Source organism: Mesitornis unicolor, unplaced genomic scaffold, assembly GCF_000695765.1.
Source record: "Mesitornis unicolor isolate BGI_N332 unplaced genomic scaffold, ASM69576v1 scaffold15077, whole genome shotgun sequence".
Lineage (NCBI taxonomy): Eukaryota > Metazoa > Chordata > Aves > Mesitornithiformes > Mesitornithidae > Mesitornis > Mesitornis unicolor.
The window spans coordinates 1-26,259 of NW_010197269.1; the positions used below are offsets into that span (position 1 = coordinate 1).

Below are 26,259 nucleotides of genomic sequence, written 5' to 3' on the forward strand. Positions count from 1 at the left end.
AGCCTCTCCGGGGCAGTGTCTCCATGCTTGGCTGCATCGGGTGGCAGCCGCTTCTTCGCAGCCCCCTGCGTGCAGGGCCACAGCCTGAGCATGCCCAAGGCTGGCAGACACTGCCGGCCGACTCTGCCCTCGTCTGCACCTCTGCACGACAGCCCTGTGATAATCCTCCCTTTTTCCTCCCCAATTACGCATCTGCTTTGCATCATTCTTTCATTTCTTTGTTTCTAAAACAAAGCCCTGCAGAGGGCACAGGCCAGGGGTTGCCCAGGCCCATTTGCAATCTCCAGTAACAGGCAGAGTGAAAAGTATTTCGTTTGTATTGTACACCTTCTTCCAGCAGCTGCTGGAGAGCCTTGATCTCGCCTGGCCATTGCACTCAGCCTGGGATGTCCCGTCCCTTCCTTGCTGTAAGCCAGCAAGCAGGCAAACAAGGTGTCCTCAGGGCAGCCCCTTAAAAAACCTCCTGGAGGCAGCTGGCAAAAGGAGCAACCAAGGTCTGCGAGTTGTCAGGCAAAACGTTCAAAGGCATCCCCCTGCATACCGAGGTGGGATGGTGCCTGTTTGTGTCCCTGCAGCTCTGGCGACTTGTGCCTCCTGCATGGGAGATGGCTCCTCTTCACCCCCTTCTCTGTCTGCCCCACTTTCCATGGGCAGAGGAAGGTGTATTAGATCCAACCTGGCAGCTCTGTGTGTCTGCAGGATCCACCTGATGGCTGGACGGGTTCCCCTGGGCGCAGAGCGGGCAGCAGTGGCAGGCGAGATGGAAACTACCTTCATTGAGAATCTTAGATACGCTGCTGACCTCCTGGCCCAGGTAAGTGAGGAACAGCTCCTGCTTCTCGGGTACCAAGGATGGGGAATCACCCACCATCCTGTCACCTGCTGCAGAGGTGACAGGGTGCTCCGAGGGTGACATTACTGTGTTACAGGAAGACGTGACTGGCTTGCTGGAGCCTATTAACAACCGCATCACTGACCCTCGCTACTTTCTGAACACCCCACACCAAGGTAAGGCAGACAGCTCTTCCCAAAGTCTCCTTCAAGGGAGGAGAGGGATCCCCAAAGTCTGAAAGGCAGAAGGTTGCAGAGAGATGAGGGAGCATAGTGAACGAAGGGGGCTTTACCCCTCTCAGGGCTTCACCATGGAGCTTCCAGCCTGGAGGTGATGGTCTCTCATTTCTTGCACCTTTAGCTGCTGCCATCCTGGAGAAGGTGGGACGGCCCAACCTGAAGCTGCAGCTGGTGAGTCCTCCACCAGGGAACTGTGCAGGCCCACAGGGGAGTCCCAGGGACTGTGGGCTTGTTATCCTCTCCTGGGGACAGACAGGGACCATAGCACAGCTGTCCTTGACTGCTGAACAGCTGCACCATCCCTTTCTCACTTACAGGACCTCTTCCACTGCCAGATCATGGATGGGAACTTGTCACGCAATCTGGAGACATACTTCCCACTCATTGGTAATGCCCTGCACCCAGACTGGCTCCATGGGGCAGGAGTGGCTTTGAGATGGGGCTCTACTGCCCCATGCTCTGCTGGTGCTGGCCTGGGGATGTGGGGCTGCTCTGCTTGTCTCATACCTAGCAAGGGCTTCTCCCATTCCCTCCCTAGGTCATATCCAGATTGCACAGGTGCCAGGGCGGCACGAGCCTGACAGCCCTGGGGAGCTGAATTTCCCCTACCTCTTTGAGCTCCTGGAGTCCCTTGGCTACACTGGCTACGTGGGGTGCGAGTATGCTCCGAAAGGTGAGCCCGTGGCCACTGGCAGGTCCCAGCGTGGACCAGTTGGCAAAGGTAGGCATGTCCTGGGGGTGGCAGACAGTGCATATTGGGGTCCCTACCTGGGACCAGAACAGCAGCTGCTCCAGCTGGCCTGAGGGTGCCAGCAGAAGACCTTGTGTGTCACTGCACTGAGGGTGCCAGCAGAAGACCTTGTGTGTCACTGCAGGAGACACTCTCGAAGGTCTGGGCTGGCTGCGCTCATACTGGGAGAGCCGAGGCCTGCTGCATGGTGGGACCAGCAAGGCAGCAGAGTAAAACAAGGAAAATGCAGGAATAAAAGTCAAAGCAATGACTTAACAGAGGAGCACGTCTGTCTTCTCTATGGCTTGAGGCAAAAGTTAGGAGCATCTATGTTGTATTTCCCTTCCTCAGGCCCTGCTGGGCCAGCCCAAACAGTTGGACCCTCATCCACTCAAGCACCATCTGCAGTGATTGGAGATGGCCTGGGAAGTAGATGACAGGTACACAGGAGCACCTTCACCTCCAGTCTGCTGCGGTGTCCAGGGAGAGGTTTCCACTCCCCACTACTGAGGGAACCATTTGCTCCTTGGGAAGGGTCAGCTGACCCTGCAGCATGTAGGGCAAATGAAGTGAGCAGCCACCTCAAAAGGTAGCAGGCTGGGGGCTGCCTGCCCTGCTGCTCCTGCTCTGGAGCAAGTATGACGGTCTGGGGCAAACCCAGAGTTGCCTCTGCAGCCCTTGGGGGAGGCTTTCCACATCCTAGCCTATGCCACATGAGTGGGGATCTGGTTCAGTTTATTTCACAGAAACATCAATGGCTTTAATGTACATCTCCATAAAACCTTCCCCTGGTCCATTCACCCTTCCTATCCCATTTGGTGCTCTCCTGGTGAAAGCAGAGGGCCAGAAGTGGGCAGTCTCACCACCCACAGCCCTGAAGTGCAGTCTTTCTGCCAAAAGCCAGAGCGCTGTGCAGCGCTGTCCTGTGCAGAACTCGAGCTGTGTGTGCTCCTCCCTGCCTTCCCAGCAGGCAGAACTCACCTGCAGATGCCAAAGCCGTGTCCCTGAGTCGCTCTGCTTCGGCCAAGCCACAGCAGCCAAGCTCCTGCCCTTGTGGTTCGGTTCGAGGTCATTCAGTGTCAAACCCACCGAAAACAGCACACCAGCAGCCACACCAGCCAGCCAGTGAATGATGGAGGTGCATATCCCCAGGCTCCTCAGTTTGGTAGCCACGCGTGCTGCTAGCAGTGCTGCCTGCAGTGCCAGAGAGCACAGGTCCTGTCCCGTCATCGCCCATGGCACAGCCGTACACGTATTGCTCCAGGATGTGGGTGCCAGCACTAGAGCAGGCCTGTCCAGAGGTTGAAGCAGGCAGTGTTGATCACAGACTCCAGGTGGTGGTACGTGGACACAAGCTGTGGCAGAGGGCTCTCGCTGTTCTGGGGCTGCACTGGGAACGGCTCCCGGAAAACCACGGTGAGGCTCTGCTGAGAAGGAGGAGAGGGTCAGGGGACAGGATTTGGATAAACACTGTGCAGTCCCTAACCCAGGAGTGTGGGCGCTTGCTTGGCCATGTCAGGCAGATACTGGGGGAAGACCCAGAATGCCAACAGCACTAAACTCATGCCTTCCCCTGTGACAGGGCATGTGTGAGCATCCTCCCAGTTTTCCCAGTGGAAATTAAGCACAAGGACTTGCCCACTCCCTCTGTCCCAGCCTCCATGCTTCTGCAGTTACACCAACCCCAGCAGCAGCCTCAGGAGAGGAGGGGATCCTACGGCCTCCACAGTAACAGGGGCTTCCAGGGAAATTAGAGGGGAAATTCTTCTAAGGCAAAGAGTAGGAGTGCAACAACTGGGGAAGGGGAGGAGATTAAAAGCAATAACTGCAATCCTAAGAATAAATGCTGGCTGCTCCATTCTCAACAGTGACTGTACTGGCAAGGCAGGGCAAGGGCAGAGGGGAGCAGAGAACAGGGTTCAGAAAAGGAGGTTGCAGGAGCTGAAGCAGAAGAAAAATGAGAGCAATGCGATGCACTTAGATCAGCAGCATGGAGATAAGACATGGATGTTTTCCAGGGCTGAAATGCAGCACATCCAGTAGCCAGGGTCCCCTAACAAACTCATAAAGCCACGAGAACAGCTGTGTAACTGCAAAACAGCAAATGCACCACCATCGCTTAAGAGGGAAGAGAAAGTGATTTGTGAGCCTAACTCCAGCAGCGTGCAAGGCTTTAGAGCAGGCTCAGGAAAAAAGAGAGCCACAAAGAAAATGGTAGTTTGGTGTTACTGAAGGGATGTGCTAATGCTGGAGTTCTCTTTGATAAGGTAATATTTCTAGACAAAGGAATCATGGTATATCTTATCTGAGCTTCAGGAAGGATTTGATGTAGTGCCACATGGGAAATTTAGGCAAGCTGAAAAGATAGGAATTAACGCAAAAATTACAAGGCAAAGATGGTAGTGTTGAAAGGGGAAGTAGCAGGCTGGAGAACGGTTACAAATGGAGTTCCTCCAGGACTGGTTTTGGGACTCGTGTTGCCTAGTACCTTAATGAGTCTGGCACAAAGATGAGGAGCATACTGATAAAATTTGAGGCACTAATACAAAAGAGAATTGGATTAATGCAAAAAAAGCCCTAGAGACTTTTAAGAGGCCACAGGAATGGGATGAATATTAAACTTGAAATACAAGGTGAGGAACACAAAGGATTCCTGTTTTAAGATGAGAGTCATTGGCAGAGGTGGTGGAGAGTCTGGGTGTGTCATAGCAATGACCACAAGATGACACCATGACCAGTGAGACATGACAACAAGGCAGCTACCACTCAAGGCTGTACCAAAAGGACCGGGCAGGGACAGAAAAGCCCTAGTGCAAGCACAAAAGGGCTCTGCTGAGGCTCCTCAGAAATACTGGGTGCAGTCCCAGACACCTGCATTTACAAAGGCTGACCTGAGCTCTGAAGGGCTCTGAATGACAGTGACACCATTGGAGAAGGGAAGCCAGGCTGAAGAGCTTGGCTTGCTTAACACAGCAACACAGACGTAGCACAAATTCCACCTTCAGATGTGGAAGTGAATCCAGGAGACCAGGAAGCAGTTTCAGGTCTGAGCTGCCACTGGCATGGAAAGGACAGAACTGGCCATGGCAAAAGCTCCAGCACAAAATAGGAAGGGCTCTTCACCATCAGGTGGCAGGAGGCAGTGAGCAGCCTTCCAGCAGGCTCCACCTTAGATTCACTTAGATTGTAATTGCATCACGGAGCAGCAAGTCAGGGGCAATCATGAATGCCACAAATCAACAAAAGGAAATAAAGCTGCAGAGGGCTGTTAAATAAATGCAAAGGCCACCTGTAGCTCAGGACAGGCCTGGGCCACAATTTGTCAGATGCTGGGACAGTAATTGGGAAAGGTGTTAACAAGCTTCCTCACTTGCTCTTATTCTCCCCATGGGCACCTGCCCTTGGCAACTATTGGATGAATGTAGACAGGCTCCCAGCCTGAGCCCACATAGCTGCTCTTAGGTTCCCAAGATCTTACCGTCTTTCCTGAATGGGAATCGAGAAACACAAGAACGAAGCAATCCGTGAACTTCTGGTTGAGCACAACCTGTCAAGAGAGCCACAGCACACATCACAAAGGAGACAGCACAAACCCCAGGACAGGGGTATGGACAACACCCACCCAGGGACGTGTTGATGTGCAGGATGAGTGGCATCACAGAGCCACGACAGTGCAAGTCTGCCTGGCTCACAGGTGACACTGCCAAACCATGGGGCTATGCATGGTGTGAGGCTCTGGATGTGAAGTGTCCTGCCTGCCTGGGGGCAGACAAACTCGTACTGCTGGACCACAGCAGCACACACCTCACGCTGCACCAGTAGCAGAGTGGGGAGTAACATCACGACAGTGCCCACACTGTCCTGACAGCACATGCCAGGCTTACTCACACTGTGAGAAGCCACATCAGGCAGGGCCCTTGGACAGAGGAGAAAGGCTGCAGGTGAGGGACGGGCCGTGTCTTACCAGATACTGGGTGCCAGTTTCAGCATTGTGGAAGTGCCGACAGCTCTGGGGAAAGCGGCTCAGCAGCACTTTGATAAGGCTCTGGTACCAGGAGACTGTCATGGTGAGGAAGCATCCCTGCAGGCGTGGAAAAGGGCTGATTTCAGCTTCCCTCTAGCCATGGCAGCAGCAGCTATGCTACAGCAGCCTTCAGACCCTAAATCAGATGCATCCATCACAGCCCACTGAGAAACGCTGACCTAGAACTATCCACTCTCCATAGATGGGTTCATGCAGTCTCCCCCTTCCCCTGCCACCCGGAAGCCATGCTCCTGGTTCCTGCCCTTATCTTCCCACCCAGCAGAAAGAGATGTGCCCTGCGGCCCCTTCACCTGGCACCCCACTTCCTCCTCAAAGCAGAACTTGTGCACCATGACTCCAGCCCTGCTGCTCACCAGCTGGGGGTCGACATCAGCAATGGATTTCCCATGCACGGCGTTGAGCAGCTCCTCCAGCTCCACCAGCGACAGCTTGCCCAGCTTCAGCTTGTCAGAAGCCAGAGGCTCCAGGAGGAAGAGGCGCTTCCAAAGGTTGTCCCTGCGGCAGTGGCACTTGGCCAGCTGCACCATGCTGCTCAGCTGCTTCTGGGCCGAGGCCACCCCGGAGGCCAGCAAAGGGCGCAAAGGGAAGAGCCGCGAGGTGTAGAAGAGCCCAGGGCCCAGTTTGACTTCCGTGCCCCCTGCGTAGAACTCGCTGCTGTCCTCCACGTCCTGCCACAGCTCCCGCTCTGCCAGCTGCTGCCGCCCCAGGCTTGTCTCTGGCTCCGCTGCCTCCCACGCTGCCCGGCCCACCACGGGCTCCAGCACTTCCCGCTGCAAGCGCGGCAGCTTCTTGAAGCGTCGCATATCGGCCGTGAGCCGGGGGAAAAGTTCCCGCTGGCTCGTCATGATGACGTAGAAACGCAAGCTGAGAGAGCAAGGAGACATTTGTGACCTGGGGAAGGGCTGCTCCCTCCTCAGCTGGGCTGCAGAGGAATCACTGGCTCCTCTGTCCCTGCCAGTAAGGGGGCTTCTCTGCCCAGTTCCCTGCGAGGATCCTCCCCAGACAGCACCAAACCTGCCTGTTATGTCCCAGACAGAGCCAGCCCTCCTCCCCAGTCAGGAAACTTTGGTGCCATGTCTCTGGGTCCCCAGCACTCACCGGAGCATGCGTCTCTCTGCTTCACTCTGCTCTTCAAACGGTGCTGCGCTGTGACACACCAGGAGGGACACATCAAAGTCATCATGATGACGCAGACCTTCCGAGTCCTTGTAGGAGCCCGAGCTGGAAGCAAAAGCACATCAGTATGAAGAGAACCTCACTTTGTTCCCCCCGAGCTCTTGGTCACAACAGAACTGTTGGGCACAGGGAATGTGACACAGCAGAACTCTTCAGAAATACTACGGGAAACGTCAAACGCACGTGCACACGCACACAGCACCCTGTTGGTCATCTCAGAAAAGCCGAGCAGAACGGCTGCCTGGCACCACGTATAGCAGTCAGCTTTGCTGGCACCTCGGGGCAGTGTCCTAAGGACTGTGGGGTGCCCACCAACCTCTGGCAGCTCCGGGAACTGGCAGCAGATGCACTCACCTGTTCCAAACAGAGACCAATGCATATTCGTTCTGCTCTGTGCCTGGTGTCCCCTTCTTGTTGTCGCTGCCCGTGGCTGGCCGGGCCATGCGCAGGGGTTTCATGTGGTAGGTGTTGGCGTGGTCAGCGATGTAGTTGTACAGCTGGTGTGCAGTGATCATGTTGGTGGGCAGGGCCAGCATGCCTAGTGGAAGAGGACACATTGCTATCACAGGAGACACTCAGGGCCTCTTACCACTGTCCTACAAACCACTTTAGGGGACACAGCTCTAGAGCAACCCACCTCCCTTCCACAGCAGGGCAGCAAGGACTTTCCCAGGTGCTGAGCCCCTCCTGTCACCCTCTCCCTGGATACTCCACAAGTCAGGCTTACTTGTAAAGCACTTGGGAACCTTTTTGCCAAGTTATGGGCTGGTGATGAACCCCGGACTGACCACACGTCGAGCTACGCACCTTGGAAAACGTGGTTGCGGCCAAATTTGGGGATGTCTGTGTGGTGGGCAATGAAATCCTCCAGGAAGCTGGTGAGATGGTAGCCCTGGCGGAGGGTCATGTGGGAGCCCAGCAGGTACTGGTGGACTATACGCAAGTGGAAGTCGTAGCTGAACGAGTGCACGTGCATGAGGTCCCGCACCTTGTCACACTCCTCCGTGAAGAGCATTGAGAGCTGTGGAGGGACAGGGAGTCAAGGCAGGAATCTTACCAGGCATCTCACACCCTCCTACAAAGCCCTACTGACAGCAAGGCATGGCAGAGCCAGTGCAGTCACCCCTGCCCCGACACCAGAGCAGGATGCAGCTGAGAAGCTGTGTGCACAGTGCAAAGAGCAGACCTGCAGGCCTGGCCCCAAGAGATCCAGCTTGGTGGTTCCTTCCACACTCGACCCCACTCCTGGTCTCCAGTAGCAGCACAGACTGACCAGCACTGCCTCCCTTTTGGCACGAGGTTCATCCCCCTCTTGATCTGAATGCCTTGTGGCTGTGAAGGAGGACACAGCCTCCTTTCAGCTGAGTGCTGCTCTGCACTGCCCAGTCTCTGGGTACAGGACATGCTGGGGATGGAGCCCCAGCAAATTCTGGATCTGCAGGCAAAGACTGACTCTCTGAATGTCCCCTTAAAGCAGAGGACAACACAGCAGCCTGTGGGCAGTGCTTGGACCCAAAGCTGGGCAACAGCAGAGCTGCAAATGCCCTGTGCTCAGTAACTATCAGGGACCCAGGTTGGCTGCTGGGAAGGCAGATCCAGCGATGGCTGGTGTGGCACAACTGTGCCCAAAGGGAGGGTCCCTCCAGCACACAGCACATGCCTCTGCCCAGCGTGCCAGTCCTTTACTGGAGCAGCACCAGCCTTCACACACACACACCCCTGGCCATGTCCCTAGCACAACTACAGTTACTGGTCTGGGGACAGTGTTGGTGAAGTCCTTGGTCTTGCCCTCATGCCAGAAGCCCACAGTTTTTAATGTGTTTTGGCTCCCTGACACCTTTGGGCAGTTGACCCACACCATAAGAAGAGGCCAAGCAGGGAAAACCAGCAGGCAGGAGGCATTGGCATGAGAACAGGCTGCCCTCACTCTCTGCACCACCCAACTGCTGCTGCCATGAGCCACCAGAGAACAACCCACACAGCCAGGATGAGACCAGAGAGGAGCCTACAGCTCTGTCCCAAGAAAGGCAGGGAGAAGAAGAAGAAACACAAGGCGCTGCCCCCATGCCAGCACCTGGGGCCCACCCCATCATCCTACCAAGCTGTGCTGCCCGCTGTGGTGTGTACTGCTATGGAAGGCACCACCACAGGAGGCAAGAGGCAGCTCCCACAGCCGGGCGCTGGGACAGGACAGGTGGAAGCACAGCCAGGGGGAGGTTCAGCCCTGCACTGGCAGGTCAATGGCAGTGGGAGGAGAGGACGTACCGCAGACTCAGAGACGGAGCTGGGTCCCATGCAGCTCTTGCTGCGAGCTCTGGCTGTAAGAGTGCCCTGATGGAGAGAGATGCACAGCCAGTGGGAAGAGGGACGAGGCACTGCCCAGCCCTGTTCCTGCATCCAGCCTGTCCTGCACAGGCCCAGGGTGGGACAAGGGCAGAGAAGGGGCAGAGGAGCTCAACTGCCCCACCTGGGGGAACTCTGCGCTAGTCCCAGTGTGCAAGAAGGCTGGCCAGGCCCCTGCAGCAAGCCCCACCATGCTTGTCCACTGCTCCCAGGACCATCCCCTCCCACTGCAAAAACAGGCAAAGTCTTTTTCTAAGTCACCTACAGAGAGCCTGGATGTCCCCTGCAATGCCAGCTGCAGCCTGGTAATCCTGCCCTGTGCACATGTGAGCTACCCAGGAAAGGCTCAGCAAACCCTCAGGCAAGGTCCTGGCAGGTTCTAAGCTTAGGAGAGCTGCTCTTGGCACATGTAAGATGCAGTCTTGCTACAGAGCCACCTTGGAAAGGACAGTACGGCCATGCACACCTCCTGCCTCACACAGGCTGGGGCTGGCCAGCCTCTAGGCAGCCACTCAGAGCTCTGGGGACAGGCAGGAGCCACCCTGACATGCCAAAAGAGAAGGGAGTATGCAACCCCATGGTGTTGTAGAGCAAGGCATAGAAGTATCAAGAACCAGGGCTCATCATGCAGAAAGCCATCTCCTCCGGCAAAGGGTAGCCAACCATGTTCACAGATCCCTGTCCCCACTCTGCTTCCTTCTTATTCCAAGGGAGGCAGAAAGCTTCTGGCTTTCCAGGCATTGACTTTCCGTGGAGCAGTCACCTTTACCAGGACTGCCCCTATTCCTCCCCAGTCTGCTCTATCTTGCTTCTCAAGCTAGGCCAAGAGTCATTCTCTTGACAAACCTCCCACCCCCTTTCACTGCACTCCAGATCTGCTCAAGCAGCATGCCATGGAGCCTTCTGCAGCCATGCGCCCTCCATGCAGTCCTGCTTCTCTCCAGGACTTGCTGCACTGGAAATGCCACTCTGTCCCACAGAACACTGCCTCCCCCAAAAGCACCCCCTGATCCGGATGCAGCTGTCCCTGCAAAGCCATTACCTGGGAGTTCACAGACTGGCCCATGGGGATCCGCGAGCACTCCAGCGCGTACTGCTTCACACAGAAGTAATAGCCCTGGAGGAGAGAGCACGTGAGCACAGCACGGGCCATAAACCTCTCCAGGGAAGGAGAACAGCCCCCATGCTTCACCTTTTGGGCTGGGTGCCAGACACTCTTCCTCCATGTTTTGTCTCCCCTCCTGTCTGAACCAAGCCAGCTCAGCCAACACGTGGCTGAGCACAGAGCACTCCACCTGGTGCTGAGCCCTTGCAGCTTTTACTAGCCCCCCTCCAGACAACTCTTACCACTCTGAGCCCTGCAGAACCATCTCTAGCTGACCCACAGTCCTGCAGGAGCATGAAAAAGGCAGGACTCCTCATCACTCACTTTGTCACCTCTGAAGACTGTCTCTGAACCTCCAGAAATCATACTTTGTTTCTTGTTCTTTCTTACCTGGAAGGCCAACTCCATCAGCACAATCCCACCTGGAAGAGCTCTCTGTAGATGATAGGTGGCAACAGCAGGGCTTGTGCTCTGGGAAGAGAGGGACAAAGCTGGAGAGGCTCTCTGGCACAAGAGAGCAGCCCACACACCAGCATGTGAGGCTGCCATGAGGCTCTGTGGCAGAGGTAGAAACAGAGGAGCCTCATCAACTGAGCACCCTCACTGGATGGAGGAGAGCAGACACGCCAGAGCTGACCATGAAAAGAATTCTGACAAACCTCATAAACAGACTTTGAGAGAGCACACCAGGCACAGTGCTCCCTTCACCTGCTTACTCAGGACAGGGCGTCTCTAGAGTTTGGGGACACTGTGAGCTGAAGGGTGATGCTGCCCACAAAGCTTTGCCCCCACCTTTCAACCCGAAAACTGATTCAAAAGCCAACCAGGAGAACTGCCCCACTCCACAGCCTGACTTCCATCCCAGTTCTGCCTCTCTAACAGACATGCACTCACCTTTGGACTCCCCTCTGCTTTTGGCTTCGTGTAGGAAAAGGACCCTCTTCCTTCCACACCCATTGCTGCCAGAGCTCGGATCCGACTTGTGCTACTGGAAATGACAGCAGACAGTGCTTTGAGCAAGGGAGCCAACATCTGCTGTGTCAAAGCAGCGCACAGCTCAGCGTGTCAGCCCTTCTCCAACAGCAGGGTCCCAGAACATCACTGACCTGCGAGTGGTGGGTGAGGGTGGCCGCACCTGGACCAGAATGAAGCCCATGCTCTGCAGGTACTGGATGTATTGCTGCAAGAAGGCATTGCACATCTCCTGCAGCCAGGGCTCCTCCTTCCCCTTGCAGGGCAGCGCTTCCGCCGAGTCACAGCTGTGGCTGCGGTCTCTCCCTGAAGCTGTAGAGTCATTTGAGCGGTGGCGCTTCTGGAAGAGAAAATCATTTCCTCAGGAGACCTGCTGTGAGTGGCCCCAGCAGGCGACACTTGCTGGGATACAACACCACCAGGTGCCATGGTTGAGCAGAGGGCAGACTTCCCCCTGTCAGAAAGAGCTAACAGCTGGTTCCCCAAACGCTGTCGTGGTGCATGTGCTGAAATACAAGATCCAAGATCTCCCCAGCCAAGGACTGATCTAACAGCACTGCACAGACCGTAGGAAAAGCTGCCCTGGCAGAAGGGAAAAATTCACATCTCCCTCCACAGAGTGGCTTCCACAAAGTGTACGTGGTCATAGCCGGTTCATGCAAGGCTCAAGAGCTTCAGCTCCTACTGCCATGGTAAGAGGCCTATCTCCTTATGAACCTGCTGCCTTCTCAGGATTTACTAATAGTCCAGTAGCACTGAATACGAATAGTGTTTCCTTTTAACCATTTTCAGTTCTCCTTTTGATGTCATGAATACTCCTTGTCTTTGTGCTGTGAGAGACTGAAGTTTCTTTTCTTGATCTCCCTACTTCAAGCCTGTGACTCTTTTCCATATTTCTATCTGCCCTTACATTCACCTACCCCAGGAGCAGTCTCTTCACCTGGTGTCTCTCTGGCTACTCTCTGACCTTCTCCAAGTCTCTCCAGTTCAGTGCCTTTGCCACAAGACGCTTGGTCTCACACTTACTGTGCAGATGAAGACATTAATACAATAGTATTTTAGCAAAATATTGGAATATTATCCATAATACTAACACCCTTTTCTGATAGACTCTAAAAAGTTTGCCCTTTGTGTCCAACTGTTCAAGAACTGAAGAAATCCACTGCACTGTCTGCTCTGTACAGGCTCTGCAGTTAGTGTACAATACAGGAGTTCAAATTTCTCTCTGCATTGTGGTCTGTTTTGCTGGGCACCAGGCCCCAGCTCCCACAACACCTCTCATTTCACAGGCTGCTCAGGTCCCTCTCCAGTTCCTTGCAGTCTTTTTCAGTTCTGTCCAATCTGAACAGCCACAGAGCATTGCAAAGCTTGGCATCTCATATGTGCTGCGATAAATGATCTGGAGATACGGAACCCAATACACAACCTTGAAACCCCTGCTGCCAGGCTTTTCAAACTGAATAACCTGGTTTTCATTTCGCTCTGTTCCAAAAACAAAGTGAAGTTTTCGCTCTGTGATTATACTTTTCCTTTCACTTGCTGGTGCTCAATTTCTGTAGCAACCTCTACTTAAAGACCCTGTCAGAATCCTTTTGACATTTAGATAAATTACAACAGCCTGCTCTTCCCTTCTGACACACATACGGATCGTGAACAGCCGGTATGGGATCTGCACTGGTCAGAGTCTGTCAGGTTGCAACCTGCTCAGGATTCAGTTGGTTTGCTTTAAATTGTTCCAGCTATTTGCTGGGTCCAGGCAAGGTTTACCAGGTCTGGCTGCTGAATGCATAAAGGGAAGCTTTCCTTCCTCAACAGATCAGTACCAGACAGCACGCTCTGATGGCTTTGCTACACTCAGCCCTGAATTCTCTGCTAGAAAAAGGAAGCCAGTATTCCCCAGGGACAGTGTGGCTGTAGGAGAAAGGCTTTGAGGACTCAAGGATTTTCTCAGTCTCCATCTTACAGGCTGCAAATTCATCCTGTAATGCAGGAGTGAGCTCAGAGCAGCCCTATCTTAGGAAAACATTGTGAAGCCATCCTTTGCTCCAGTGCAGCACAAAGCCCAATCCCACTGGTGCTTGCTGGCACTCACCTTCCCCTCTACCTTGCCCTGCTGGTCAGTCTGGATCTGCTGCCGAAAGGCCGGGTCAAAGAGCAAGGGGGTAGCGCAGTAGTGAACCAGGCGTGAGGACTGCTTCAGGGTTTCCAGGTCTGCCAGCTGCACAGCACAAGAACAACACAGTTACAGCACACATCCCTCATCAAGCCCGGGAACAAGCTGTCTGCAACACTGCCCTGCTGCTGCTCAAGTGGGGATCAAACTCCACAGGGAGCCCTCCAGCTTTATGGCATTTCTAGTGCTGGACAGCGAGGCCCCATTCCCAAAGTCTAGTACTAGAGCCCAGCAACCCCAGAAGTTCAAGCAGAAAGCACTGCTCCACTGCCAAACACCATCCCCAACATGCACCCTGCACTAAGCTCCAGTGCTCCCCTTTGCCATAGGAAGCCAGTGCTCCCAGTGCCCTGTAAGAAAGCCCAGCCCGCTGCCTGTTCCCCTGGGCTGCACTCACACTGATAGGCATGTTGGACTGTGCCGATCTCTGCTGCCAGGTTACAAAGAGATTCTCAATCTTCATCTGCTTCTCCAGTTCTGGAGGAAAGAGAGCAGCCATAAGAACATCAAGTCATAGCCCCAAGTACTGCCACTCCCCTTCACTCCCACACAGGCCCTCACAGCACTGCCCCCTCCTCCAGAACGCTTGTTCTGCTCTTTCTGAGCTCCTTCTCCAGAAGCAAGATGAGTTAAGCAGGTTCCTGTGACACCAGGCCCCTTGCTTTACCTTTTCTTTCCATGCTTTTGATTTCCAGGAACTGGGCGCCGTGCCGAGCCACGGGGTCAAAAGGCCCCAGCTCAGGCCCATGGGGTATGCGCTTGATGGTGGTGACATCCCGCAGAGCTTCGTCAAAGGGCACCACGTCGGGATGGAAGTGCAGAGACGGCAGGCTGCGGGCAGTGCTGCTCAGCCGGCCTTGTTCCTTGCTAGGTGGGGGGCTGGAGCTCCGGATCAGTGCATCCACCTCCAAAGTGGAGTTCAGGAAAGGATTTGGCTCCTAAGCAAGCAGACACAGCCATGAAAGCCTCCTTACTGCCAGCCTTGGAGCAAGGACTCACAAGAACAGAGCAAACTCAATTTTGGCCATCTGCAGACATATCTGTTGGCCTTCTCCACCACCAGTCCTGAGGAGAGCAAGCCTTGGCCCAGCATGGCCCTAATGTGCAGTGGGAAGCCCATTCCACAGCCTCCTTCATCCTAGTCACAGGTAAGTGCTGCCCACAACAGAACCTGCTTCCCTTTTCACTTTTGGATGTCTCCAAAAGCAGACAGCAAGCGCCTGGCTGGACACGGTCACAGTCAGACACATGAGCACCTGCAGATGCCTTGCCAACAGGCACACAAGAGCACAGAAGTGCCTGCAACCTTCCTCAGACCCCCAGGCTGCCAATGCCCCTCCTGAGGGGCAAAGGACTGCCCTACCTGGCAGGATGCCCTACCTGCTTGCTGTCCTCATGCCACGGTGTGTCCATGAAGCAGTGGTGGTGGAAGAGTCCCAGCTTCTGGCTCAGCAGGCAGTGCACGATGTGGGACCGGGCATTCTGCCATTGCAGCAGGCGAGTAAGCGAGCAGTTCAGGTTGGCCCCCAGGTCTGGGGACCAGTTGTAGGTGTAGAGTGTCAGCTGGAGAGAGAGGAGGGGGAAGAAAGCTGAAGGACCTGCTCAGAGGGGGCCTGCACAGTGACACAGGACACCCCAGGTGCTCTGGGTGGTACCTGCTGCAGCTGCAGCCAGTTTCAGATGACAATGCTGGGACAGGGAGAGTGGCAACAGATCACTGACAGCCCCGCTGTTAACAGCCCCAGCAGGGGTGATGGTACTCGTGCTGGCAGCACAAGTGCCCAGCCTGATGTGGGCCTCGCTGTTGGTAGGGAAGGGGCAATTACAGTCCACAGTGGGACAGCTGAAGTCAGAGACAGCAAGGGCTACTGCTCCCTATCACTCCCCATAGAGCTGCAGGGAACCCCCAGCTCTGCTTCTGGCACAGGCAGAGACATCCAGCACAGCTGCCTCAGAGGGCTCCTGCCTAGGGAAGGCTGGTTGCCTGCAGAGGCAACTCTTCCTCTCCTCTTTCTAGCCCTGGGCCAGCTGGGAAGAGCCTGGCTTTCAGGAGACAACATCACACAGGCACCATTGCTACCTTTTTGTCGATGATCTCTATGAAGAGGAACCTTTGCCGGGGCGCCAGGTCTCGTCCAACGAGGCTGGGGTCAGAGCCTCTCTCTGCCGAGCTGAATTCCATGGCTTCAAAGCGCTGGAGCCCTTTGTGAGCTGAAGGAAGGGGAGTCATAACCAGAGTTATGACCATCAGTACCAGCTCATCCCACACGCTATTAACGTGGCACAACGTTGTGCCATACTACTGCCCAGCTGGTCTTGAAATAAGCAGTTATAAGTAAATTTGAGCATAAGGTGTCAGGAGCTGAAAACAGACAACCCACTGCCCACCTCTGGGCACAAGCAGCCTGTCCCAGCGAAGAGGGAAACCCTGCTCATACATCTCCCACCCCAAGAGCCCCCAGCACACAGTCCCGTGGTCCCTGCACTCACCCTGTTCTGTGCTGCAACGCCACTGCTGGAAGTTGCGTCCCAGCAGGATGAAGTGTCTGACGGCTGCAGGGCGAGGGCTGGCGCTCTGGCCAGGCTTATAGGGCAGGAAGGCAGTGCTTCGATGGCAGCTGCAAAGAAGAGCACCAAAAGATGGCTGACAAGCAAACCCATGGGAGTAGAGGCTGGCACAGCTGAATGGTATTTGTTGAGGCCAAGCAGCCCCCTATTAATTGTGTCACTCACCAGATCTGCTCAAACACCTTGACAGTGGTGTCACTTGCCAGGGCAGTGACCAGGCTCACCACTTCCACCAGGATGGAGGACAGGAGGAAACGGGACACAATATCCATCGAGCACTGCTGCACTGATGGGCACCCTGTGTGGAAGAAGTACGACAAGGCGCCAAGTTGCCCCAGAGCCAAGCCCATCCCATCTGGGCAGCGGAGGGGGCTAAGGGAGCTCGATTTCAGGCCTGCTGCCCAGAGCAGGCCATGTTTCTGCCTTGCCAGGGACCGAGGCAGGCAGAGCTGGAGAACAAGGACCTTATATGGAGAAGATGAAGGCTGAAATAACCTCTGGTTTCAAGTTCTGGCCTGAAGTGGGATCTGGACCAAACTCCCTGCATGCCTCGAGGATAGCACTTTATTCCCTCACTTGTTCCTTGTTCCCTGGCTTGCTCCTCATCAGGGGGAGGACAGCTCTACCTTGCCAGCATGAGCTGAGAGAGGATGTACAAACACTGAAGTGAAAGGTATCCAGAAAGCAGCAACAGGGCAGCCATAAAGACCCAAAACCCACCGTATGAAGGGCATCCCTCCTCCTCTCCCTCCCTGCAAGAGTAGGGGTCTCCCATGCAGCTTCACAGCTTCATAGCATGTTGCAGAGGCTCAGATCCACCCTCCCTGCTACATCTGGGAGCTCCTTCACTACCACAACTGCTGTTAAGAGTCTAAGTCTCTCCAAAGCAGCTGCAGCCAAGTCCAGCAAGCCCTGGACTTGGAGCATGGCAGACGCAGCTGCAGGCCTTAGCCAGTTTGTTCAGGTGCAGAGATACATGCCCAAGACTCTTGCCACAGCTTTATAATGCTGATGCTGGCCCTGACACCAATGGGATGCTGCTGAGGTCTGGGGAGAGACAGGGTGTGTAACTAGGTAGAGGTCAGCAAGGGATGAAGATGGATGGCTTGGTGCAATATAAAGACTTATATTCAGAGCTCCAGGGAGAAAGGCCCATCCCCAGCCCATCTGGAGGAGCCGGGACCTGATATACATACCCAGCTGGTTCATGAATGCCATCCACTGCTGGCAGGTTTGATTGAAGAGTGGGTGCATGGTACCTACATCCCCTTCTTCCAACTGGCAGGCTCGGCGCCTGGGAAGAGGAAAGGGAAGCACAGTTATACCAGATCAAAAAGTCAACAGCAACTAAGGCACAAAGGTGCAATGGTCTCTCCCCACCCAGCTTCAGAGCAGAGACTGAGGAGCTCCCTTTGGTTTGTGACAGCCCTTGAACTTGGTTCCTCTGGGTCAGCAGCCATAGGGGTGTCAGGTGTTATGAAGGGCGCCACAATGCAGGGAAGGGGTCTCTGGCAGGGAGAACCAGCAGTGTTCCCAGAAGCACTCTGACAAGAAGGATCAAGGCTGTGTGTGTGGAAGGCAGCTCCCCTAGCTGGCTGTGTAAGGGACAAACTGTAGGAAAGGGGATGTGGTGCAGAGGGTTAACGTGCAGACAGAGCCAGCAGGATGTCAGGCTGCAGAGCACCGTACAGCAGACAGAGGGGAACAAGACCCTGCAGGCTGTGCTTGCCTCTGTGCCTGCTCCAGTTCAGCTGTTGCTGTGGCCCGATCCTGGCTTGGATGCTGTTTGACGCTCTCAGTCTTGTGCCGCCGCCTCGTGCGAGTTTCTTCTGGCCTCTCCAACACAATGTCATCAGTAGTCTTGGGGCTGCCCAGCTCCAAGGACTCTGTCTTGCTCTAGGGAGAAGAGGGTGAGTTAATGCTGCTAGCCCAGCTAGCACCCTGATCTCAAAGTCCCTGCTACCAGCCCAGCTTTCTGACCCCAGCCAAATTCTTCCTCTCCATGCCATCTGGCCTGACACACCATGAGAACTTACAGACCCTGGTCCCCACTGGTCCCCCAGCAACATTACCAGCATGTCCCAGAAGCTGCGGCGTCCCAGCTTGCTGGTAGGTGTCACTGGCTCCCCAGAACTGGACGAAGGGGCAGAAGTGAAGTTCAAGGGTGGAGGACAGCTCCTGCCAGCCCCACCAGTGGCCAGGCCCTTGGTCTCTGACATGGTTCTCCTTAGGCCTCCTGTGGAGACAGAGCAAATCAGACTCTCCAGAGCCTCCACTGTAGCTGGCCAGAGCCTGGCTGGAGAGAAGGGAGCCAGCTCTTAGCAACACCCAGCCAAGTAGATTAATTCTTGGGGAGCAGACCGACCTTTAAATATCTCTTGCAACGCTAATTTCTACAACGCCTCTTCCCCGAGACATCGCACAGTACAGTTTGCAGAGGGGAGAGCAGCTTCCTCCTTCCCAGCCCCTAGCCCCAGTTTCCCCAGTACAGGCCAGGCAGGAGAAGTAAGGCTGGCTGGGGGCTCAGGGTGGCCACCCTGGCCAGTCTTAGAGCTCAGCTCCTCCAGATCTGCTGCACCCAGGGGGCAGGCGGCCTCCACGCAGAGCGGGGCCGGCAGAATGAGGAACTCCATGACGGCGTCGCAGAGAGCGTGGCGCAGGGCCCCGCGCAGCTTCTCCGACAGCTGCAGCAGGCTGATGTTGCCCTTCTCCCAGATATCCAGACGCACAAACACACGGGGCTCTGCGGGAAAAGGGCAGTCCTGCATGGCTCTGGACTCCTACCTTTGTCTGCCCTCCTAGGTGACCCAGGGGACACGGAGCAGTGGGGAATCGGCAGCTTGTGGCCTGTTTCACTCCCTACCTGAATGCAGGGGAGTGTCACCCTCTGGCTCGTGCCTGCTGACCGCAGTGAGGCTTTCGAAGTCGGTGTCCTGCAGCAGGCCCATGATGGGCGAGGAGGAAGGCAGCTTCAGAGGGTCAGGCCTCTCCCCAGGGGGCAGTGGGGTGGGGTTGCCGTGCTCATCTACAAACGTCAGTGCGATGCATGCGATTCCTGTGGGGTAGAGCCCAAGACAGCCTCTGTCAGCCCAGCACTGGGTGCACCCCTGCAAGCAGTGTCCATAGCCTGCCACCCCAGACCTGGGACCGTCGTGTCACCTTTTGGGTTGCTGATGGCAGGCAGGGCCCACAGGAGGGGACACACCAGAGGAGCAGAGGCTAGCTGTGCCCATGAGGAGCCAGGGTAAGAAGCATGGTATTCAGCACAAGGCAGCCAAATCACCCCAAGAATCTCTCTGCTGCAACATCACAGCAGCTTGCACCTTGTCCTGCATTGTCCAGCCCCATATGCAAGGGGAAAAGTATCTCCATTTGTGCCAGGAGTGCGTTTATCCAGAGACCTATGATGGGGCTCACCATCCCTATCCTCTTAAGGGACAGAGCCCCGATACTCTCCAGCAGCCCTCTCCAGGCTACAAAGAACCTCAAGTCCCTTCACAGGAAGGCTGTATACATGACACCATGCTGCAGACTGCACTCACAGCCCCCTCCCTACTGTATGAGATCTGATCTTGAGACCTTCTCAGTGAGGGTAACAGAGCACTGGACCAGGCTGCCCAGAGAGGTTGCAGAGTCTCCTTCTCTGCAGACATTCAAAACCCGCCTGGACGCCTTCCTGTGTAACCTCATCTGGGTGTTCCTGCTCCGGCAGGGGGATTGGACTGGGTGAGCTTTTGAGGTCCCTTCCAATCCCTAACGTTCTGTGATTCTGTGATTCTCCACACAGCAGGTTGACATAGTATTAGCCTAGGAGTTGCTGCAGAGTAAAATTCAGACCTTGCCTGTAGCCTCCTTACACACACACACACACACACACACACACACACACACACACACCAGGACAGTTCAGAGGTGCAGAGCAGCAGCATGGTGCTTGCTCCACAGCCCATGCGTTGTGTGCCCTGGGCCATGCAGAAGGAGAAGCTCTGCTGCAGGCCAGAGCAGAAACAGGAGCTCACTCCCATGGCCCAGCTCACCAGCCACAGAGATGATGCGGTTGTGAGGTCCAAACCTCATGCTGTAATCAGAGACGCTCTCAGCCCCTTTCATTTCAAAGCCCCTTGCATGGGAGCCCAGCTCACCAGCCACAGGGATGATGCGGTTGTGAGGTCCAAACCCCATGCTGTAATCAGAGATGCTCTCAGCCCCTTTCATTTCAAAGCCCCTTGACCAACTAAGCCAGCACTCAGGTGACTGGATGGCAAAGCTGCCCCAACACTGCCTAAGGGTGATGTGTCCAGATGCAAACCACCTCTGCCCCACAGCACTGCTGGGCCCACTCTCTGTCCTTTTCCATGCCAGCACGAATGGGAGTGACACCAGACTGCACCCGACTGGATCCACAGCAACACGTGGAGGGTGGGTGCCCTCCCTCCCTGTGCTGAGACAAATCCAGCTCCAGCAGACTGTGCCTAGGCACAAGTAGCAGCACAACCACTTGGTCTCCATCACTCCTAATGAAGCACAAGCTCTGCAGCAAGCTTTCCTCCAAGACATGCCAGATGCAAGGGAATGGGCACTGGGATGGAGAGAGCTGGGCATTCATGTTGGATGGCAGCTTGCTTCAACTCACACTGAGGAAAGGAAACTACACCTATAAGCACTCTGAAACTTGAAGTACAGGAGCTGCCTTATCTCAGAAGTGCTCTGCAGCAGGCTCTGACATGCCTCTTCCCCAAACAGGCACAGGAAAAACCCTTTATCCAGCAAATGGAGAAGTTCATAATTTCCTATATATCAAAGGTGGAGGGGCCCAGGACTTCACCCATAACAGCAAATCTGCCCCACATGACAGAGCATGAGCTCTCCCAAGCAGACTTTCTTTAAGCAGTAAAGGGCACAAACTCCACATCTGTTGGCCTTGACAGCCCCAAGCCCGCCAGAATGACAGTGGATGTTGATGTGGGTAACTGCAGACTAAGATGCATTTATTCCCCTCTTATTCTTCCACATAAACTCCCACGAGAACAACCAAGCACAATGTCCCACATCCTCCTCATGCTGGGACATGTGCTCTAGAAAGGGAGCATCCATGGCAGAGGTGTCATGCAGGCCAGGTCAGCAGCCGCAGGAGCAGACTCCTTGTTTGCACGTGCTCCCAGAGATAGAGCTGGTTTGCCAAGCAAGTGCCAAGCACTCAACACCCTGCAGCTGGCTCAGTCCCTCAGAGTGTAGATGATGGCTGCCCCTGCCCCACCAGCAGAAAGGATAACCTCCCTGCCACAGGGAACAAGGCTTCCAGTCTGGTTACAGGAGCACATAGGAGCTGAAATGCAGCCACTGAATCACAGGTAAGAAACTCAAGACCTGAGCTCTGGGGCTATGGGAAGAGGTAAGTTAGCAAGGGCTGCCAAGGACCTTACTGCCTAGTGCACTGGAGTTTGGCTACATACTCATCCATCACATCCTGCAGAGAGGTGGGGTGCTCGGGTGCTGTTGCCTCTCATCTGTGAAGGGCTCTGGGTCCCTCTGACCTAGGCTCACTGAAATACAAAGTATGCATCTAGTGATGTCTGGCCATTCTAGCCCCTTGGTATGCAAGAGAAGCCCCCTACCACAGGATGCAGCCACCGGTAGAGTGATGATGCTACACCCTGGAGCATGAAACCATGGTTGAAACATCATGACCCACCTTCCTCAGGGAGGAGATACTTGTTTGGACCTCTGGAGGGGAAAAGGGTGAAGGATTTTTGGAGTTCACTGCTTGCAAGCTAATGGGGCAGCACACAGACCCTCAGCAGCCTGGGACTGCAGAGCTGCCATCTCTGACAGCAGGTTCTGTTTTCCTGTTTGTCCAGCCAGCAAGGAAGAGGAGGCTCAGCTAAACAGACACACACACACAGACACACAGAGGAGTCAGAGCTGAAGCCACAACACGAGGAAAACAAGAACAGCAGGGACCAGAGGGGCCAGGGAGCTGCACGGGAAAGGGAACAGGAGTAATATTTGGAGCCACAGGAGCTACCTTGGAAGTGGGAGAGTGGAAAGAGGTGCTGCACAAGGTCCAACATGGTACCTACATAACAGAAGAACATTCAGATGGTGTGAGAGGGGCACAAGACACGTGATAGCCAGGTGACGGACCACATGGCCTGGACAACACATGACATGACAGCCTGCTGCAAGACAGGCCCTATGCAATCCCTCCTCCAGCAGTCCACAGAAAAGAGCAAGGGTATTTCCTCCACAGCCCGCACAGTTACACTCAGATATCTCTCTGCAGCAAGGCTCCAGCAACAATTGTCCCTGCTCCCCCTCCAGCCCCACTGGAGTCCCCTCTGTGTCCCACAATTACTGAAGTCTTGCTGTGTCTTGCCCCCACAGCTACTGCAACCTAGAGCTGCTTCCTACAGCAAGAGGTCAAGTCGCTGTGTGGGACGCCTTGGCTCACTCCACCACACACGTAAGAGCATGCAGTCCCCCAACCACACACCCTGCCTGCCCTCCCAGCCATCAGAGGAACATGCTGCCCTGACACTGGCCCTCCTCAGACACTCAGAGCTCTCCAGTGTGGGAATCATCTCTCCAAAAGGCAGCTCCATATCCTGGTTTGGAAATGAGTTAAGCACAGTACCTTTGCCACCAGTGCCTTGGCCGCCTGGCTTGTTGTACAGATAGAGATCCTGGTCAGGGATGCTCCCACTGTGGTTGAAGTAGTGCTGAGGAGAGCAAGGAAGAACGATGACAGAGACTAGAGAACTGGAAGCAGAGGCCCATGTGTGTAGAGTTCAGCCCCAGACCTGTACCAAGCAACCCAGACCTACTTAAAACATGTGCCAGCACAGCCTCGGTCACTGTTGGGCAGAAGGACCCCCTACAGCTCTGTGCAAGGTTTTATGGCACTACACATTTGGCATCACCTTCTGTCCTCACTATGGCCATGCTGAGGGTAGCTGCTCCCAAACTTTTATTAACTGTGATGTTTCAGTCCTTACACTTGAAGGAGCCATGCAAGGAGCCAAGCTCAGCTTTGCAAGGGGGTCCTCTCCCATGCTCCTGGGAGAAGATTGTGGGCATGAGCTTTGTGGCTGCTGCTTTTTGCACAACAAGTGACCACTTATATCAAAGCAAGGCCTGTCTAAGTTTATACTGGGCCAAACAGGAACTGCACATAGCCCTGTGAAACTCCACCAGGCTTCATTATTCAGTCAGTTCCTCTCTGCCACTACATGGCAGAGCTGAGAAGATAATCACTGAGCAGCCCCAACAAATGCCCCTAGCAGAAGGTAGAAGCTGGGCAGATTGCTGTCCCAGCTCACAGCCCTCTTTACCTTGAAGTGGTGCTCTACGTTGCTGTCCGTGTACTTTGGGGTGTGAAGGAAGATGAGCAGGTTCTGGCGCAGATAGTAGGCCACTGCATGGAGCCAAGGCAGGGCGGAGGGTGGCAGTGCAAACTGCAGGACCTCTGTGGGTGGTGTCCCAGGGGGCTGGATAAACTGCAGAAAGAATGTTTTAAAACTCAGCTGAGGCTAGCAGGATGTCCTGAGGCCCTAATACTGATCCAAATTATGCCGGCTGGCTATGCAAAGGGAGAGCATGGTGAGCAGAACCCAGGTCCATAGACAGCACCCTGAAACAGATGTGGGCAGATGTTCCAGGGGTATTCACAGGGAGACCTCACCATGCTGCAAACCCCAGCAAAGGAGGTCTACCACCTATCCTGGCACCCACACAGTATATACCTCAGCGAACACCAGCCTGAGCAAGCACTAGAGCAGGGAATGGGATGCAGCAAACTGCCCTGGCCTTCCCTGCCCTGGGGCAGAAGGGTTTGAGACGGGTCAAAAAGTAGGAAAGTGGTGTTGGCTCTAGGATGAGCAGAGCAGATATCCAGTGAGGTACCTCCACATCTGCTGGGGTCAGCTTGCAGTTCCGCACCAGCATCACAGTGATGATATCCAGGGTGGCCTCATCCAGGCGTCTGCGCAGCACTTTCACCAGCTCATCTGTGATCTCAGGCCCTGACAAGTAAGCAGAGGTATGAGCACCCCACCCAGTAAGAATGGCCACAGGCATCCCTCCCCGCCTGTTCAGGATGTACCACCCTCACCATCACTTCATACGAGGAATATGTCTTTCCCCACCATCAATTTCATCGGGCATCTTTTTCTACCTGTTCATGATCACAAAAGACTGCTGGTAGAGCAGGCAGAGACAAATGCACTCCTGCATAGGTATAGTTGGCATAAGCCACCCAGTCTGCAGGAGCTTTCACTGTGGGCCATGGATCCTTTCCTCACATTCCCATCTAGACAGAACAGAGAGCAGCTCTGGGCTAAGGAAAAGCAGCTTCTCTGCTCTTCAAGCAGAGGGCAGGGACTGGAGCTCTATTTCTCTGCTTTGCATCAGCACAGTCCATCTGCTGCCAGGTGTGGTAACACTCACCTGCTGGGGCAACACCATGGACCATCAGCTGGATGTGCCTGTCTACCTGTCCCACAGGGCGGGTGGAGTCCACACTACGGCACGAGGCTGTGTCCAGAGAGGAACGAGAACCCTGGAGAAGCAAGAACAGCCACAAGGAAACAGTTTCCATGTGAATTCCAGATCCATCGCTGTCTCAGGCTTTCAAGCAAGGCCAGGTAGACCCCAGGCACTGCTGCCCCATTCCACACATTTACAACATCAGTTTTATCCCACACAAAATCCAGGTTGCTGGAACTACAGAGCTCTCTCCACTCCTGTGACCCAGAGCACCAACATCCACTCCCAGCAAGCAGCAGACTCACCGTCAGATCCTCAGTGTAAATGGGCTCCTGGCTGCGTGTCAGCGCCAGGGAGCGAGATGCCGGACTAAGGGCGCTCTCTGCTTCCCACACTTTCCCACTGTTGGTGGTTTCAGCCAATCTGAAGACAAGAGAAAGACACATCAACCTCCAATCCCAAAGATGACTGCCTCATACCTCCACAGAAGATCCACGTCTTCCTTGCTCTCCCCTGTGCACTTTCTGGGCATTAGCTCTTACAATATTGAGCTTGTGGAAAAATTACTCTCTGGCTCCCTCAAAATAATAATCTTTTTCCCTCCCATGTAAAGGCTCAGCACAGGGAGAACAAGAGGGGCCTGGCTGGATGTGACTCTGAGTCATCAGAAAGCAGGTATTTGCTGCTTGGGTCACAGCAGGGTCTCCAAGGCTGGGCAGGCACTTTCTGCCCCAGGGAGCTCTCAGTCTGGTGTAATGCATGTAGCAGGGCAGTGTCAGGCCAACAAGTCCCGCTGGCTTCTTACCGGAGGTAGAAAACAGATTTAGTGGCACGTTCCTGGTAGACAAACATATTCTTCCTGTTCACCACAGAGAAGGCGTTGAGCACCGAGCGAAGCGCCTGGATAGCTGTGGGCAACGTGGGATGTTAGCTATCCCACACACCCTCCTCCGGTGTGCCAATCCAGCCAGAAGCCAGACTCTTGACAGGCAAAACGAGGGGGAACCTGGGCTGTACGCACCTCGTGAGACTCCCATGTTGGGGCCCATCTTGAGGCGCGAGTGCACGTGAATGAGTGTGCTCCACACAACGTCACAAGCAAAGTGCCCTGGCATAAACTGCATGGTGGCAGCCAGGTAGTCCCGGGGTTGGTAGCTCTCTTCTACAGAGTAATCTACAAAGAACACAGGACATAGCTGGGGCCATAGCATGGAAGTCACCATCTTCTTCATCACCCATGGCAGGCAGTGGCACTGCCCCTGAGGTAGAGCCAAGGACATATTCATACCGTCTGTGGGCACAACACGCTGCCTGTATGAAGTATAGGGAGTTTCACTCTTCCAGATGTCCTCCTCACTTTCTGCCACCAGTAATGAGTTGCATATGTGGCTGTCATGCAGGTCCTGCAGCAGCAAGCGCTGCAAAGGAAAAGATTGGCTTTGTTCTTTGCACAGCCCACAGAAGACAGCAAGGAGAAGGGCTTAGGCTCAGACTGAGTCCCATTTCCTTTGACCCCCAAGCTGAGACTCCACCAGCTGGACTGGCTCCCCAGACCCTTCCCTGAGCTGGGCCCAGACCAGACAACCTCCAGA

At 54.8% G+C, this 26,259-nt stretch overlaps 2 protein-coding genes across 2 annotated transcripts in view; one reads left to right on the top strand and one right to left on the bottom strand.

Annotated features, from left to right (window-relative positions):
• Positions 1 to 702: 702 nt before the first annotated feature.
• HYI (hydroxypyruvate isomerase (putative)) lies at positions 703 to 2,071 on the top strand. The gene is made up of 6 exons (XM_010188753.1): positions 703 to 814; positions 930 to 1,008; positions 1,193 to 1,242; positions 1,389 to 1,458; positions 1,610 to 1,744; positions 1,947 to 2,071. Exons 1-6 carry the CDS (start codon positions 710 to 712, stop codon positions 2,033 to 2,035), a joined length of 528 nt encoding a protein of 175 aa, XP_010187055.1. The 5' UTR covers positions 703 to 709; the 3' UTR covers positions 2,036 to 2,071.
• A 1,010-nt stretch (positions 2,072 to 3,081) lies between these two features.
• SZT2 (seizure threshold 2 homolog (mouse)) overlaps positions 3,082 to 26,259 on the bottom strand; it is a gene marked incomplete at its 5' end in the record, with an annotated part of 55,839 nt that continues 32,661 nt past the window's right edge. Inside the window, 31 exon segments of the mRNA XM_010188754.1 lie at positions 3,082 to 3,225; positions 5,280 to 5,348; positions 5,766 to 5,882; positions 6,200 to 6,710; positions 6,945 to 7,067; positions 7,377 to 7,560; positions 7,830 to 8,043; positions 10,408 to 10,482; positions 10,861 to 10,941; positions 11,365 to 11,458; positions 11,577 to 11,782; positions 13,535 to 13,660; positions 14,013 to 14,092; positions 14,283 to 14,553; positions 14,996 to 15,178; positions 15,696 to 15,826; positions 16,106 to 16,233; positions 16,349 to 16,481; positions 17,380 to 17,477; positions 17,913 to 18,079; positions 18,256 to 18,419; positions 18,720 to 18,926; positions 19,047 to 19,238; positions 22,818 to 22,902; positions 23,515 to 23,679; positions 24,086 to 24,204; positions 24,629 to 24,740; positions 24,973 to 25,090; positions 25,473 to 25,575; positions 25,689 to 25,841; positions 25,956 to 26,085. Of these exon segments, the coding sequence (XP_010187056.1) occupies positions 3,082 to 3,225; positions 5,280 to 5,348; positions 5,766 to 5,882; positions 6,200 to 6,710; positions 6,945 to 7,067; positions 7,377 to 7,560; positions 7,830 to 8,043; positions 10,408 to 10,482; positions 10,861 to 10,941; positions 11,365 to 11,458; positions 11,577 to 11,782; positions 13,535 to 13,660; positions 14,013 to 14,092; positions 14,283 to 14,553; positions 14,996 to 15,178; positions 15,696 to 15,826; positions 16,106 to 16,233; positions 16,349 to 16,481; positions 17,380 to 17,477; positions 17,913 to 18,079; positions 18,256 to 18,419; positions 18,720 to 18,926; positions 19,047 to 19,238; positions 22,818 to 22,902; positions 23,515 to 23,679; positions 24,086 to 24,204; positions 24,629 to 24,740; positions 24,973 to 25,090; positions 25,473 to 25,575; positions 25,689 to 25,841; positions 25,956 to 26,085 (4,683 nt within the window).

Bases quoted from the DNA above. Each gene is read 5' to 3' on its own strand.
- HYI (XM_010188753.1), top strand. From the start codon at position 710: ATGGCTGGACGGGTTCCCCTGGGCGCAGAGCGGGCAGCAGTGGCAGGC. The intron at 815-929 runs GTAAGTGAGGAA...ACTGTGTTACAG, and splicing joins CTGCTGACCTCCTGGCCCAG to GAAGACGTGACTGGCTTGCT. The intron at 1,745-1,946 runs GTGAGCCCGTGG...GTGTCACTGCAG, and splicing joins GTGCGAGTATGCTCCGAAAG to GAGACACTCTCGAAGGTCTG.